The 13272-nt window shown below is 28.4% G+C and overlaps 1 protein-coding gene across 1 annotated transcript in view; it reads right to left on the bottom strand.

Annotated features, from left to right (window-relative positions):
* LOC127283812 (uncharacterized) overlaps positions 1-13272 on the bottom strand; it is a 42453-nt gene that overhangs the window by 2540 nt on the left and 26641 nt on the right. Inside the window, exons 16-20 of the mRNA XM_051308907.1 lie at positions 2418-2678; positions 1281-1758; positions 772-871; positions 537-659; positions 210-365 (exon numbers count right to left, since the gene is read on the bottom strand). Coding sequence (XP_051164864.1) covers positions 210-365; positions 537-659; positions 772-871; positions 1281-1758; positions 2418-2678 — 1118 coding nt within the window. The remainder of the gene's footprint in view (positions 1-209; positions 366-536; positions 660-771; positions 872-1280; positions 1759-2417; positions 2679-13272) is intronic.

The raw sequence follows: 13272 nt of genomic DNA, 5'->3' as shown, positions 1-13272 counted from the left end.
CTAAAAGACATAGAATGTGGCGCAACCTACTTGACTTATTTTTGCTGCGGATCAAAATGCTCCTGCTGGCTGGATCATTTTGTGCCCAGGTTTTTACTGTGAATTTACACCATGTTGTAATTAAAATATAACGAAATGTTTGAGTGATTCCACTAAATTGTTTACAAGATGTTGTTATTTTTAACAAAGGATGAAAATTAAAAACTTACGTTTTGAAACAAAATTAAATTGAGAACGCAAAATTTTCCCGCTGTTACTTGTACGGGTTTATGTCCACTCTGCATGAGCAAAAGAAGACATTTTGCTTTCTTAGGAGGTAGATTGTACCACTCACAATCATAAGCTGTTTGTGCGAATGCAAAACTCTAAAAAAAATACAAACATTACAAAAAGAAAAAAACATGCAAAAAATTATCTTTTTAGTCTAAAGGATAGAATAAAAAAAAATAAATTACTGATTAAAACCCAATAAATACTTTTTTCACTATACAATGCAAATTGTTTTTACAACAAAATGTTAGATTGAAATTATTTACTTGTATCTGAAGCTGTTCACCCAAATAACAATACACATAGAAATCTCCAATCATATACATAAGATATACTACTATAAAAAGTACATCTAATATCACGGAACTCGAATTTTTATCTGTTACATACTTAAAATAAAAATACAGTAATTAAAATTCAAAATAGAATTTAGAATTTAATTAATTTAGAGAAAATATGAAATAGTTACTTTTTTTTATAAAGATAGAAATATATACCTACCAATACAAAAAGAAAACCCTGCATACAAAATTGAATACTGCAACCGAGTAATTGTACCAGAATCATCAAATTATATGTACTTTCTAAGATTCCGATACAACTAAATATTTTCCATTAGTTTTTGTATGATATAATATATTTTCTACTTAACAAAATATATAATTGCTAATTGTAAGTCAAGTGATTATTGTAATCTTAATTTTTTTAACAGACATTTTTATCGTAAAACATTAAATGAATTGAGATGAGTTTTTGTGGAGCAGTCTAAAACATGATGGAAAAAAGCAGTGATATGCCAAAGTGTTAATAAATTTTTTGTGGAATTAATTAGAATAGAGTGAAATGAAAAAACCATTTGATATTATGGATTCAAAATCAAAGTAAAATTAATTTCATATCGTTTTCACCAATTTTAGTGTATTATTGTTAATTTCATGTCTTCAGTATGCCCTTTTTAGTTAAGGTCACAATTATTTGTAAAATATAATATAAAAACAAAATTTAACAACCTGTTAATATGATCGTGTACATCAATGATGTGGCCCAATTTTTCATCAAACTCATAACCAACTTTTGTATTGATAATGTCCATGAGTTTTAAACCTAAAATAATATATTCTCCAGAAAGATGTAAAACAATTTGACTGAAGAAACCATCAGTACCAGTATAGACAACAATTGATAAATATGTGCCAACAAATTCAATAATACAACTTAATTCAAAAATTGGACTATAGTTCCAATTATATGGAAAATATGCTTCAATATATAATGTATAATTTTTGAAGTGATCTGGATTATGCCAATTACTTAAATTTTCAAATATCCATTGAATCAAACGAGCAATCATGGTCGCAAATCCCATTGACATACAAAAAATTGCAATTTTTTTACCCCTATAACCCTCTTTCATCATTATTTTTATTTCATCATTACTTCTATTTGTTTTCCAATTATCAATTATGTAGCCATAAAGAATCTTTATTGCTGATAAAAGAATTGTAATTAATGTTAGGAGAATAAGTACACATAAATATCTGAAGTAATATTACTATCTCAATATTGTTGTGCAATCCACTTGGAAAGATTCCCCGGAAAGTGCCCCCTGGAGGTTCTATCAGAATTCCGCCGGAACTTCCAACGTAATTCCGTCGGAATTCCATTGGAGTTCCAAAGAATTTCCGATGGGACTCCGACGGAGTTCTGACGGAATTCCTATTAATTTTTTTCATAATTTTTAGAGTCTTAAATCCATCGGAATTCCGTTAGAATTACGTTCCGTTTCCGACGGAATTACGTTGGAAGTTCCGGCGGAATTCTGATAGAACCTCCAGGGGGCACTTTCCGGGGAATCTTTCCAAGTGGGAAAGTTCAATATATTGACAATATCAGACAGAAAAAACTTGGACTCATTTTTTGTTACAATTCATTTTAAGTTTGTCATCGAATTGAGTAAGTGACCAATTTCAAATTATATTTAAAATGATCCTGACCGGAAATTTAGATTTTTAAGTCAGCATCATTTGCAGAATAATTTTGAATTATAATTATTTTTTTATGCGTTTCAAACTGAGTATCATACTCTACTTAAATTGATATCAGGTTTTTCCTGTCGCATATTGATATAATATTTAAATGATACAAACTTTCTTTATTATAATATAGTATGCACATTTTTATCACAGCGACCAAAAATGGCAATTCTGCAGCACAAACAATTTGAGTTATTAGACGGAGATTGTCTCGAACTTGAATCAACTTTATACCTTGTGGTATGATAATTGTAAACATTAAAATCATAAAACTGATAAAAAACAAGACATTTGATAATGTTTTATTTGTTTGCGATGGCCAAGCTCCAAACGTTTTTAGACACATACGAGAGTACTTCATCAAATCCTCAAAGGCTATAGAAAAAAAACAAGTATGAAATGAAAAAAAATCTAAAACTTTAGAATGAAATAAATTATTTTCAAAAATACACTCTTTAAATCTAAATAAGTTCCAAAACGTTCCAAAAATTTTCATGTACAATGTCTGCTATAGCTTTTTTAATTGAAATTATTTCATTTTATTTATTGGATATTCAAATTTGCATATAATTTTTCAAATTGCTTAACAATAGCACTGAATTTACAAATTAAAATATTTATTCCTGGGGTAGGATTCGAACTTGGGACCCTTAGCGTTACAAGCCAACGTTTAACCACTATGCTAAGCAACTTATGTTGAGGAACTAATAGTTCGACTCCTTAATTTACGTGAACTTTATAATCAGTATAAATGTTTTAAATGTTAAAAAAAATTAATTTCTTAGTTCTTACTAAGAATTAAAAATTTGTACGAAATTACATTTTTTTTAAATTTGTATTACGGGAATCAGATAACATTTATTAAAAAAGAAGATTAAACATTTAATTTCTAAGTTTAGAATTTTTTTTTTAGATTTCAATTTAAAAAATATTTAATAGAAAAAAATTTAAACCGTTTTTCGAAATTTTAACATTTTTAAAACTTTTTTTTATATAAGTACTTGAGAGAATTTTAATTTCTAAAAAAAATTATTGTTGCGTGTCCAAAAGATGTTAACTCACTTTTTAAGTTGTATATCAATTGGCCAGAGACTAAACGGTTTAGGATATCTCAAAAATAATTTATTTACGTCCTTAAGGCCAGGTTCAAGTGAGGCAGCGCCATCTACATTGAAACTAAAATTTTGGAAAATTTTCAACAGCCTTTTCTTGAAAACAAGAAGGTAAAATTCTTTTTCCTTTATGGATAATTGATTATTGGCAAGATATACACCAGCTAAAACGTTTTTTGAGTTAAAATAATAAAAAAAATTTCATGTCAATAAATTAAATATGAGCACTTTTTTCACAAAAACTGTAACAGTACTTTCTCAGAAATTACAATCAAAAATGCAATTTCCATTTGGAAAATTAATAAACGCTAAAAAATACACGATCTAAGATTTACCAATCACGAAAATAACAAAAAAAAATTTATTAAATATTTAACATATTGATACTGCTTTACTGATTGTGACAGCCCTTTGGTAGATTATGTATTTCAGGTGGTTAGCAACAGCGCCAATCTCCTCGTTCGGAAAAACTGCGAAACGTCTGGTGACATATATAACCTGCCAAACAGCTGTCATAATGAGTAAAATATGTTATGTTAAAATACTTTTTTTTTGTTATTTTCGTGATTGGTAAATCTTAGGTCGTGTATTTTTTAGCGTTTACTAATTTTCCAAATGGAAATTGCATTTTTGATTGTAATTTCTGAGAAAGTACTGTTACAGTTTTTGTGAAAAAAGTGCTCATATTTAATTTATTGACATGAAATTTTTTTTATTATTTTAACTCAAAAAAAGTTTTAGCTGGTGTATGTCTTGCCAATAATCAATTATCCATAAAGGAAAAAGCATTTTACCTTCTTGTTTTCAAGAAAAGGCTGTTGAAAATTTTCCAAAATTTTAGTTTCAATGTAGATGGCGCTGCCTCACTTGGACCTGGTCTTAAGAAAGTTCTATTGCTTGACTCAACTAGTCAAAACAATAACCAATTTTTTTCTGATTTGATTCACTTTGTAAATTAGAAAGTCTGGCAACACTGCTTATATTATTATTATTATTATTAAGACGGACAGAGGAAAAAGGAACTCACAGCCGGGGTAGCTCAGGGATCAGTCCTTGGAGCGGATGTCTGGAACATATCTTACGACGGTATCCTACGAATAAGTATGCCAGAAGGGTCCTTTCTTGTTGGATATGCAGATGATGTTGCAGCAGTGATTATTGAAAAGAACATAGAGCACGCACAAATGCGTCTTAATCAAGTTATGCGAAGGATTCACTCATGGATGGATAAGCATGGATTGGAACTGGCCCTGTCCAAGACAGAAATAGTTCTATTGACGAAAAAGAGAATAGAATTCCCTATGTCTATGAGAATGAGAGAAACTGAGATCCCGATAAAGAAGGCTGTTAAATATGTTGGAGTGATGGTCGACACTAAAATGACTTTCTGGGAGCATATAAGAAGAGCAGCAGAGAAAGCAGCTGAAGTCACTACATCTCTGGGAAGACTAATGACAAATATTGACGGCCCTACTCCTAGTAAAAGACGCCTTATACAACGCACAGCAGAATCTATCATGCTCTATGGAAGCGAAAACTACGCAGAAAGTTTAAAGTATGAAAAATATCGAAAACGCATTGCGGGAGTTCATAAAACAGGTGCTTTGCGCGTAACCTGCGCTTATAGGACAGTGTCAGAACCAGTAGTAATGGTGATAGCAGGTATTATATCCATAGATTGAATCGCTCAGGAACGAAAATTCGTCTATGAAATGAAGTCTGTTCATGGTAAAGAAAAGGCGAAAAAAATAGCTAGAGAACGTACAATGGAAAAATGGCAAGATCGATGGGACAACGAATCAAGGGGCAGGTGGACCGCACGTGTATTAAAAGAAATTCCCTTGTGGACTAACCGGAAACACGGAGAGGTAAATTTTTATTTGACTCAATTCCTGACAAATCATGGTCTTTTCAATAAATATCTCTGTAGAATGCGTAAGGTTCCAAATAATCAATGCATCTATTGAAACTGCCAGATAGATAATGCTGAACATACATTCTTTGTATGTGAAAAGTGGAAGGAAGAAAGGCAAGCAATAGAAAAAATAATCGGAAATTTTAATCCAGATACAGTAGTGCAGCATATGCTAAGAACAAAAGAAACATGGGATCTTATTGCAGAGTAAGTAGAAAAAATACTTCGACGAAAAAGGAATAACTTTCAAAAAATAACAAAACATCATTGACTAAAAAAAAAAAAAAAAAAGAAGAATGAAGAAATAAGGAGAAAATGAGGGAAGCCAAGTAGGCAAAAAAATAGGCAGAGTCGAGGCACGACCAAAAGACGCCGATAACCACGACACCTGAAGTAATGCGAAAGCGGTTCCGGGAGTCATGCGAGGCGAAGAGTGAAGGGATGTTTTTTATATGGACATTGTAAATGTATAATTCTGTATTTTTACCATAACCCTTAAAAAAAAAAAAATTATTATTATTATTATTATTATTATTATAGGATTAAAAATTTGTAATATTAATACATATTAATTAAGTATTAATATAATATAATAAATTAATAATTAAATATAATATTACATGTATTATTTTCCATAATTTATCTTATTTATATACTTCAATTATTTCAAGTATTGTATGTTTTTTTTAAATAACGCGCGCTTGAGTATATTCTAACCTCAAAACTTTGACGCGCGGAATACCGTGTTGCCAGACATTGAAAGTTTTGCTCGCTGTATCATAAAAAATAAAAAAAAATTTATAAATTAATTAATTTGAACTCTCACAGGTACCTATTGTCCTTTTTTAAATACAGTGAAAAAAGAAAACGAATATAATTTTTTTCTCAAGAACCTACAGGTCTCAAAAATTTAACTACATAATTTTAGAAGCATTATTTAGTAGTACACCAAGTATTATCGAAATCTGTTTGTTTATTCGATTATCCATAGAACCTCCTTAACACATATGTATAGTCAATGGAGACGAGTTTGAAACATTTTTGAAACGATCTACCGATATCTTTTGTCAAATTTTTAAGGAACGTACATAAAAATACGTTTCTCGAACGTATTTCGAATTCTTGTATACACACCTTTTTCACCATCCATTTTTATTCAAAGCAATCTTATCAGTTAATCTTTTTTAATTTTTTTGTTAGCGTCATATATATATATATATATATATATATGTAATTTTTTAAAATTTATTTTATATTCCCATGAAATAAATTTGGAATCAATATTTATTGATTGAAAGAAAAATAATTACTAATATCAATAATAGGACAAAAAAGGAAATAATATTAAGAAATAATATTTAATTCAGTAAAATTTAAATAGTATGTACGTAACAACATGGAAGTATATGGATATACATTTGTAAGTATGGAAGTTAAAGTTTAGTGATAAACAATATTTCTAAACAGAGTAATACTGAACGAATCTATATTTCTGTGGAAATAAAAAAGAAGAAAGTTTTAAATATACCAGAGTTTTGCATTTTACAAAGTTAGTTAATGACCGCAGTCATTAGAGTTACTCGTACTTTGTTAAAGTTGAATATGAGCCTGCGCACATGATTCTCTTATTAAGAATTTCAGTTTCATTTCATTGTCTTCCCTCAGACTTTTTAAATCTAGAATATAATTCTCTTTATTTTATAAAAAAATCTTTTTTATTTTATATAACAGTTGTGTTGCGATTATTTCAACTAAAATATAATGCAATTAAATTAATATACTTTTTAGAGGATTTGTTTTTTTTTCATTTTTCTTTCGAAAATAATTTATTTGATTAAAAATGTTTTTATCCTCTCGCAATATAATTAAAATTGAAATCGTCTAATTGAAAGAAATCTAAAGGAAAAAGAAATAAATTTTTAAGTTTTAAATTATTATAAAATAGGCAATTTTAATTTATTGATACTTATCTTCAATTTTTCTTTAAAGGCACAAACTTCTACATAAATAAATAGAGTAAAATTGGTGAATTAATTTTGTAATAAAATTTGCAAAAGATACAAAAAGATAACAGAATAAAATGACAATATAACTTGTGCTTCTTTTACATTTTAAAGGAATCCGACAGTGATCTGAGATTAAAAATAATAAATCTCATTTATTTTTCACCGGATCTGCATAAAAATTTACAGACACACTTCTAAAAACATATATATATAGTTTAAGAAAATGCAAAAAAATAATCGATTTTTCAAAAGTTACAACTGGTGTACCCCCCCCCCTAAAAATGTTGTGGATAAATTTAATTTAATCTCAATTTCAATAAATAAATATTTAGAAGAGTGCGATCAGTGATATTTATTTACAATTATTTTTGAAAAATTAATATTACATTTAATCAGAACAAGAGCGATCATTCTCACAAAAACACGGAGCACGGGATCCTGATATCTGTCTTAGATACCAAGGGTTATGCAGATTTTCCATTTTCTTCGTAAAATAAAAATTATTATTATTATTTTCATTATTTCGCAATTATTAGTGGTAAAATATTAATTTAAATTGTTAATAAAAATAGGTAATCTTTACATATTCAACAATTTATTTGCCATTTTATAAAATACAAGGAATTTTCATTTTACTACATTTTAATATATACTGTTAACAATCTTGAATTATTTATGTGTCTGTCTCATTGTTAATAGAACCGATAGATATCCCATTGAAGTTTTGATAATCTATAAATTCAATTTTTATTATAATTACAATATTATAATGAACTATAATTTTTATATGTTTGGTATTTCTGTTTCAGTACAAGTTTATTGAAATTTTTAATTAATTTTTTTTATACATATTTATGTAGTAGATAAAAATTGTGTTTATAGTGAAAAAAAAAAATTCTTACACTAGCGAATAGAATTAAATTGAGAATACAAAACTTTCCCGCCGTTAAATCCACTGGTTTTCTACCGCGCTGTATTAAAAGTAAAAAATATTTCATTTTTTTTGGAGGCAAATTATACCACTCGCATGCATATGCAGTTTCTGCAAAAGAAAAACTCTGAAAAAAGAATTAATTTATAATTTAAAATTATATTTTGTTTTACAATTGATATAGAGGAACGTCGTCAGGATTATTCTATTTTTTGATTTTTTCAGTTTATAACATATTTGTTTAAAAAAGAATTTGATTATTTGAAATGAATTTTTGAAAAAGTCTTATGTAAGAAACATTTTTTTTTAAACATCGTAAGATGATTACACTGATCTCTACACAGATAAAAACTAGTCTCATTTTTGGTGCAATTCAAAATGAATCAATGCTAAACGACATAGAAAGTGGCGCCACCAACCTGACTCATTTTTGCTGCACGTCAAAATGAGTAACGTACGCTACTCATTTTGAGTTCAGGTTTTTTCTCTGTATATATAACTGGATGGGCGATTGTGTTTCACAATTTTATTAGAAGACCCGAAACACCATATTGTTCATTTCCGTCTTTTTAATAAGTGGCGGGAGAATTCAAATAATTTAATGATATTGAAATATATTGAACAATAAATTAAATAATTAATTGTCAATAATTTTAATTTTAAAACATTTTATCATAATTAATATTAGAAAAATATAGTAATATAATAATAATTATTATATATTAAATTAAGAAAGTTAATAGTTACATAATTAATTTGAATGAAATAATTAAATGTATTAATTTAATTTTTCTAATTTATTAATCATTATTATAATGATAATAGAAACATCTTTTACATCTAAATATAAAGAACCACGTAGATTACTTCAGGTAGTTTACTTTCCCAACCCTGATTAAAACCACTATGCAACCAATACTAACTAGGGAATGAAAAACATGGCGACCAGTGTTTCAATCCGAAGCTGTGTTTTAGTGAAAATTTATTGACTATTGTTAAAAGTAAAAGTTACTATAAATTCACTAAATTTTTCACTAGAGCAGGGTGCGGTAGTTGACGAGAATTATAACAAGTTGTGAGTGGGAACAATGGAAACCAACTATTGGCCCATAGCTGCGAAAATAAAAGCGCATTATTGTTATTATTGTCATTAATATTACGATGATTTAAAAAAAAATTTTTTTTTTGCTTTTTATAAGCTTTATACAACTTTTTTTCGTTCTTTTTGACACTCTAAATATATAATGATACAAAAATGCTACATTATAGAAGCTTCGCCATATTTGCACATTGGCGGTGCTAGTGATCTTATTTACGAAATCGCAGTAGGACATTTTGACAACGTGCCTCTATTTATTATACATATATTATCATAGATTAATAATTAAAGATCATTTAAAAAAAAAAAAATTTTAAATGTGTATATACAAATCGGTTAATAGAATTGAAGAATTATAATAATCTCACTTCATCTTGCAATCTTTCTGCAAGATAACAATATACATAGAAGTTGGCGATCATGTATGTAAGAAATACCACTATGAATAGTATGTCAAATAAAACCGCATCTGCTATACACTGAAAATATTTCAAAACAATATTATAAATATGCTATTTTTAAATTTTTGGTAAATTTGATTTATGTAGTATTTCCATATTTTAATCTCGAAATCGCCTTATAAAACGACGACGTGTCTATTTGGCCCGTCGATGGGCCAAATAAGCTACTTTTTTTAAATGGCCCGTCACCCCACTTCTATATAATGAAACAGATTTTTGGTCCTTCAGAGGATAATCAAAAGCGGGCCAAATAAAAACTGGTAGATAACATAGAGATATAAGAATAGAGTGCGCAAGAGGCTCGAAAAAACGACAGATTATATGCGTTGGACAGAAAGAAACAGATGCGATTTGTAGGCCCCTTTCCCATCCTTGTTTCACTGATGTTTTAGAGTTAGTAAGACAAGAAGGAAGGCAGGGCCCACTAGTTGCATCTGTCTTCTTCTATTGGTTTGTCGCAGCGTAACATGGAAATTGTACAGGCTTGCGCACTCTATTCTTATATCTCTATGGTAGATAATTTGGCCCGTCACCCTATATTTAAATTATTTAATTTCAGTTGACAGATTAAAATCGACAAATAAAAACAAATGGTAAGTAGAATGTATTTATCTGCGTTCATTAACTGTTTTTTTTACATTTTAAGGAGTATAAAAATATTTTTTTGCATTTTACCACACTGAGAGAAGTTTAACGCAACATCTGCATTTTTTGAGGGACAGATATTGTACCTCAATCATGTGCCGACGCAATACTAAAATTGAACACCAGCAGCGCCAATTGAGTACTGATTCTGATCTAACTTGTGGAACAAACGATTTAGTACAGTATCTGTCCACCAAAAAGCGCAGCTGCGATACAATTTAGAACCGATGTTGCTCGAAAGGTTAGGTACAGTATCTGAACGTGTGTTTAGTACGAAATCTGTGTTTAACTTTTCTCAGTGCATTTAACCTCAAAATATAGTACACATAGGCATAAGTGCTACCTCAGGGACGTATAAGACATCCACTACTTGCTTATCGTCGTTAATATTAATTGTGAACGCAACTTATGTATGACTTTTCTGTTGGGATCTGACATTCGTACACATGCCATCTGGTGTTGAAAAATGTAACTAGTTTTGGATAACTGTTTGTGTCACTTGCAATTGTAGTTCCGCTGTCATTGTTAATTATTTTATCATTATGAATGAAGCTACATTTTGACCGCGTGAGAAATCTTCCTGCAGAATTAAGTGTTCTGTGAGAGGCTGTGGCAGTACTGTAGCGAAAAATTTAAGCGTAATTTTCCATAAATTTCCGAAACCAAAACCAAAATTACACGATTTACACCACACTTTATAATGTGCCCGCCTTGCAAAACGCGTTCACCTTCAATAAATTTTCGTTGAGCAGGATTTGTACCTGCCCATACGCAAATACTGTCCATAGAAATGAACATTTTCTGCATCCCATGTTATTCCCATGTAAATTCACTAAAAGTGTTACCCAATTTACGCCATATTGCTTTAGGCCCCGCCCCCATGTCAGATCCCAGTAGCGGCAATTTTATAATCAATATTATATAATATAATAAAAATATAATATTACATCAGTAATACGAATAATAATTTTTTGTATATTTTTAAAATTTACTTTTTATTGCAAATTCAATTAAATTATTATAATAAATTTTAATAAAGTATCTACTTTAAAATTTGATTAATTAATTTATTAATTAATGGAAAAAATTTATAACAATTAATTAATTATTAATAATTAATTATTGTATTGTGAATTAATTAAAGAAATAAGAATATGCAAAAGTATGCTTAGATTTAATTCATTTTAAAGTGCGCGCCACTTAAGTAATATTATCACTCTATAGAGGTCGTGTATAATGCTTTCAAATTTGGTGGCGCAGACGAGGCGATACACGATTTTTGTTTTACACACGTATGGTGATGGTTGATCGTGTAGTGCATAGATAAAAGTTTTATTTTTGAATATTGTTAAACATAAAAGGTGAGTGATGATAGTGCAAGCGGAGGAGAATCTCGTAAGTACGAATGTTAGTTTGTAGGAATAAATTATAAAAAAAATGTATTACTTTGACAATTTCATAAACTTTATACAATACCAAAGCAATACTGGACAACATATATAAGCATCAGTTTAATTTACTGCATATAAATTTAATTCAAAGTATATTAATTTGTTAAATTATTTTCTGTCAATATTTGAAAAAATATTGTGCATCGTATAAAGTTGGCAATTTATTTGATTCAGTTAATTGATGTTATTGAAAGGCGAATGAAATTTATATTTAATACAATTTTACACACATTGTGTACAAATATAATAAATCAATAATGTTTTATATTATTGTTGTTATTGTTATTATTATTATTATTATTATTATTATTATTATTATATAGGTATATATATTATAAATCGAGAATAAAGTTTTTAAAAAAATTTATATTTTAGCCGTACAGAGTGATTCACAGGTTGAAACACAAAATCCATGTAGCCTGAATGTCAACGATACGTTTAGCAGCTATGAACAGCTTAAGCAAAAAATAGAGCAGTATCAAAATGATACTTGCACTATATTTAAAATAAGAAATTGCCTTACAAAAGCGAGAGGTGAGAAACTAAATAGAGAAAAAGAACTAAAGGAAGGAATTAAATATTATAGCATTAAATATGCTTGCAAGCATGGAGGCAGAGATGGAAGAAAATCATCAGCCACTGGTCAACGTAATTCAAAGTAAAGTATTTTATAATATTTTATATAACATTTTGTCTAAATCATCAATTTTTTCTTCATTCATCTTATTCATTTATTTATATCAAATTCATCAGTCATACAAATGATTAGAAAATCGCATTGTAATCGGATTGTAGGACAATCCTCCTTCATATAAACATTTGTACCATTTGTCATTTAAAATTTTCTTATTGTTTTAGAACTTTTCAATTACAATGTCCGGCCGGTTTCAGTGTCGTAGCTAATGATGATGGTGATTCTTTATACATAAAAAGTATAAATTTATCACACAACCATGAAATATTCAAAGTATAACTAATCAATTATTATACATATACCCAGTAAGAAGGCCGTAATATAAAATTTTATTATTATTTTATTTATTATTTACAAAAAAATATTAGCAAAAGATTTGTCTTATATAGTTGCTCGCAGTGGAGAAGAAAATAACTTAAGCGAAACGATTCGCTTGCTTCAAGATGATTATGGTTAGTTCAATAGAACATTTATTTATTCACAACGCACATTTGATAAAAAAAAACTTGATTTTTTGCAATAAAAAAATTATACTTTTTTATTTTTGTTATCTTCTTCAAATGTGTTTTTCTAATATTTTTTTTTAAATACTTAAATGATGAATTGAATAGTTCAAACCTAAAATAAGATAAAGGTGTATTAATTAGAATTTTAC

This window comes from Leptopilina boulardi, unplaced genomic scaffold (genome assembly GCF_019393585.1).
Source record: "Leptopilina boulardi isolate dan_hultmark-lab unplaced genomic scaffold, ZJU_Lbou_2.1 LbouV2_310, whole genome shotgun sequence".
Taxonomy (NCBI): domain Eukaryota; kingdom Metazoa; phylum Arthropoda; class Insecta; order Hymenoptera; family Figitidae; genus Leptopilina; species Leptopilina boulardi.
Note: the sequence above shows the minus strand (reverse complement) of the source record. Positions and strands in the feature narration are given on the sequence as shown.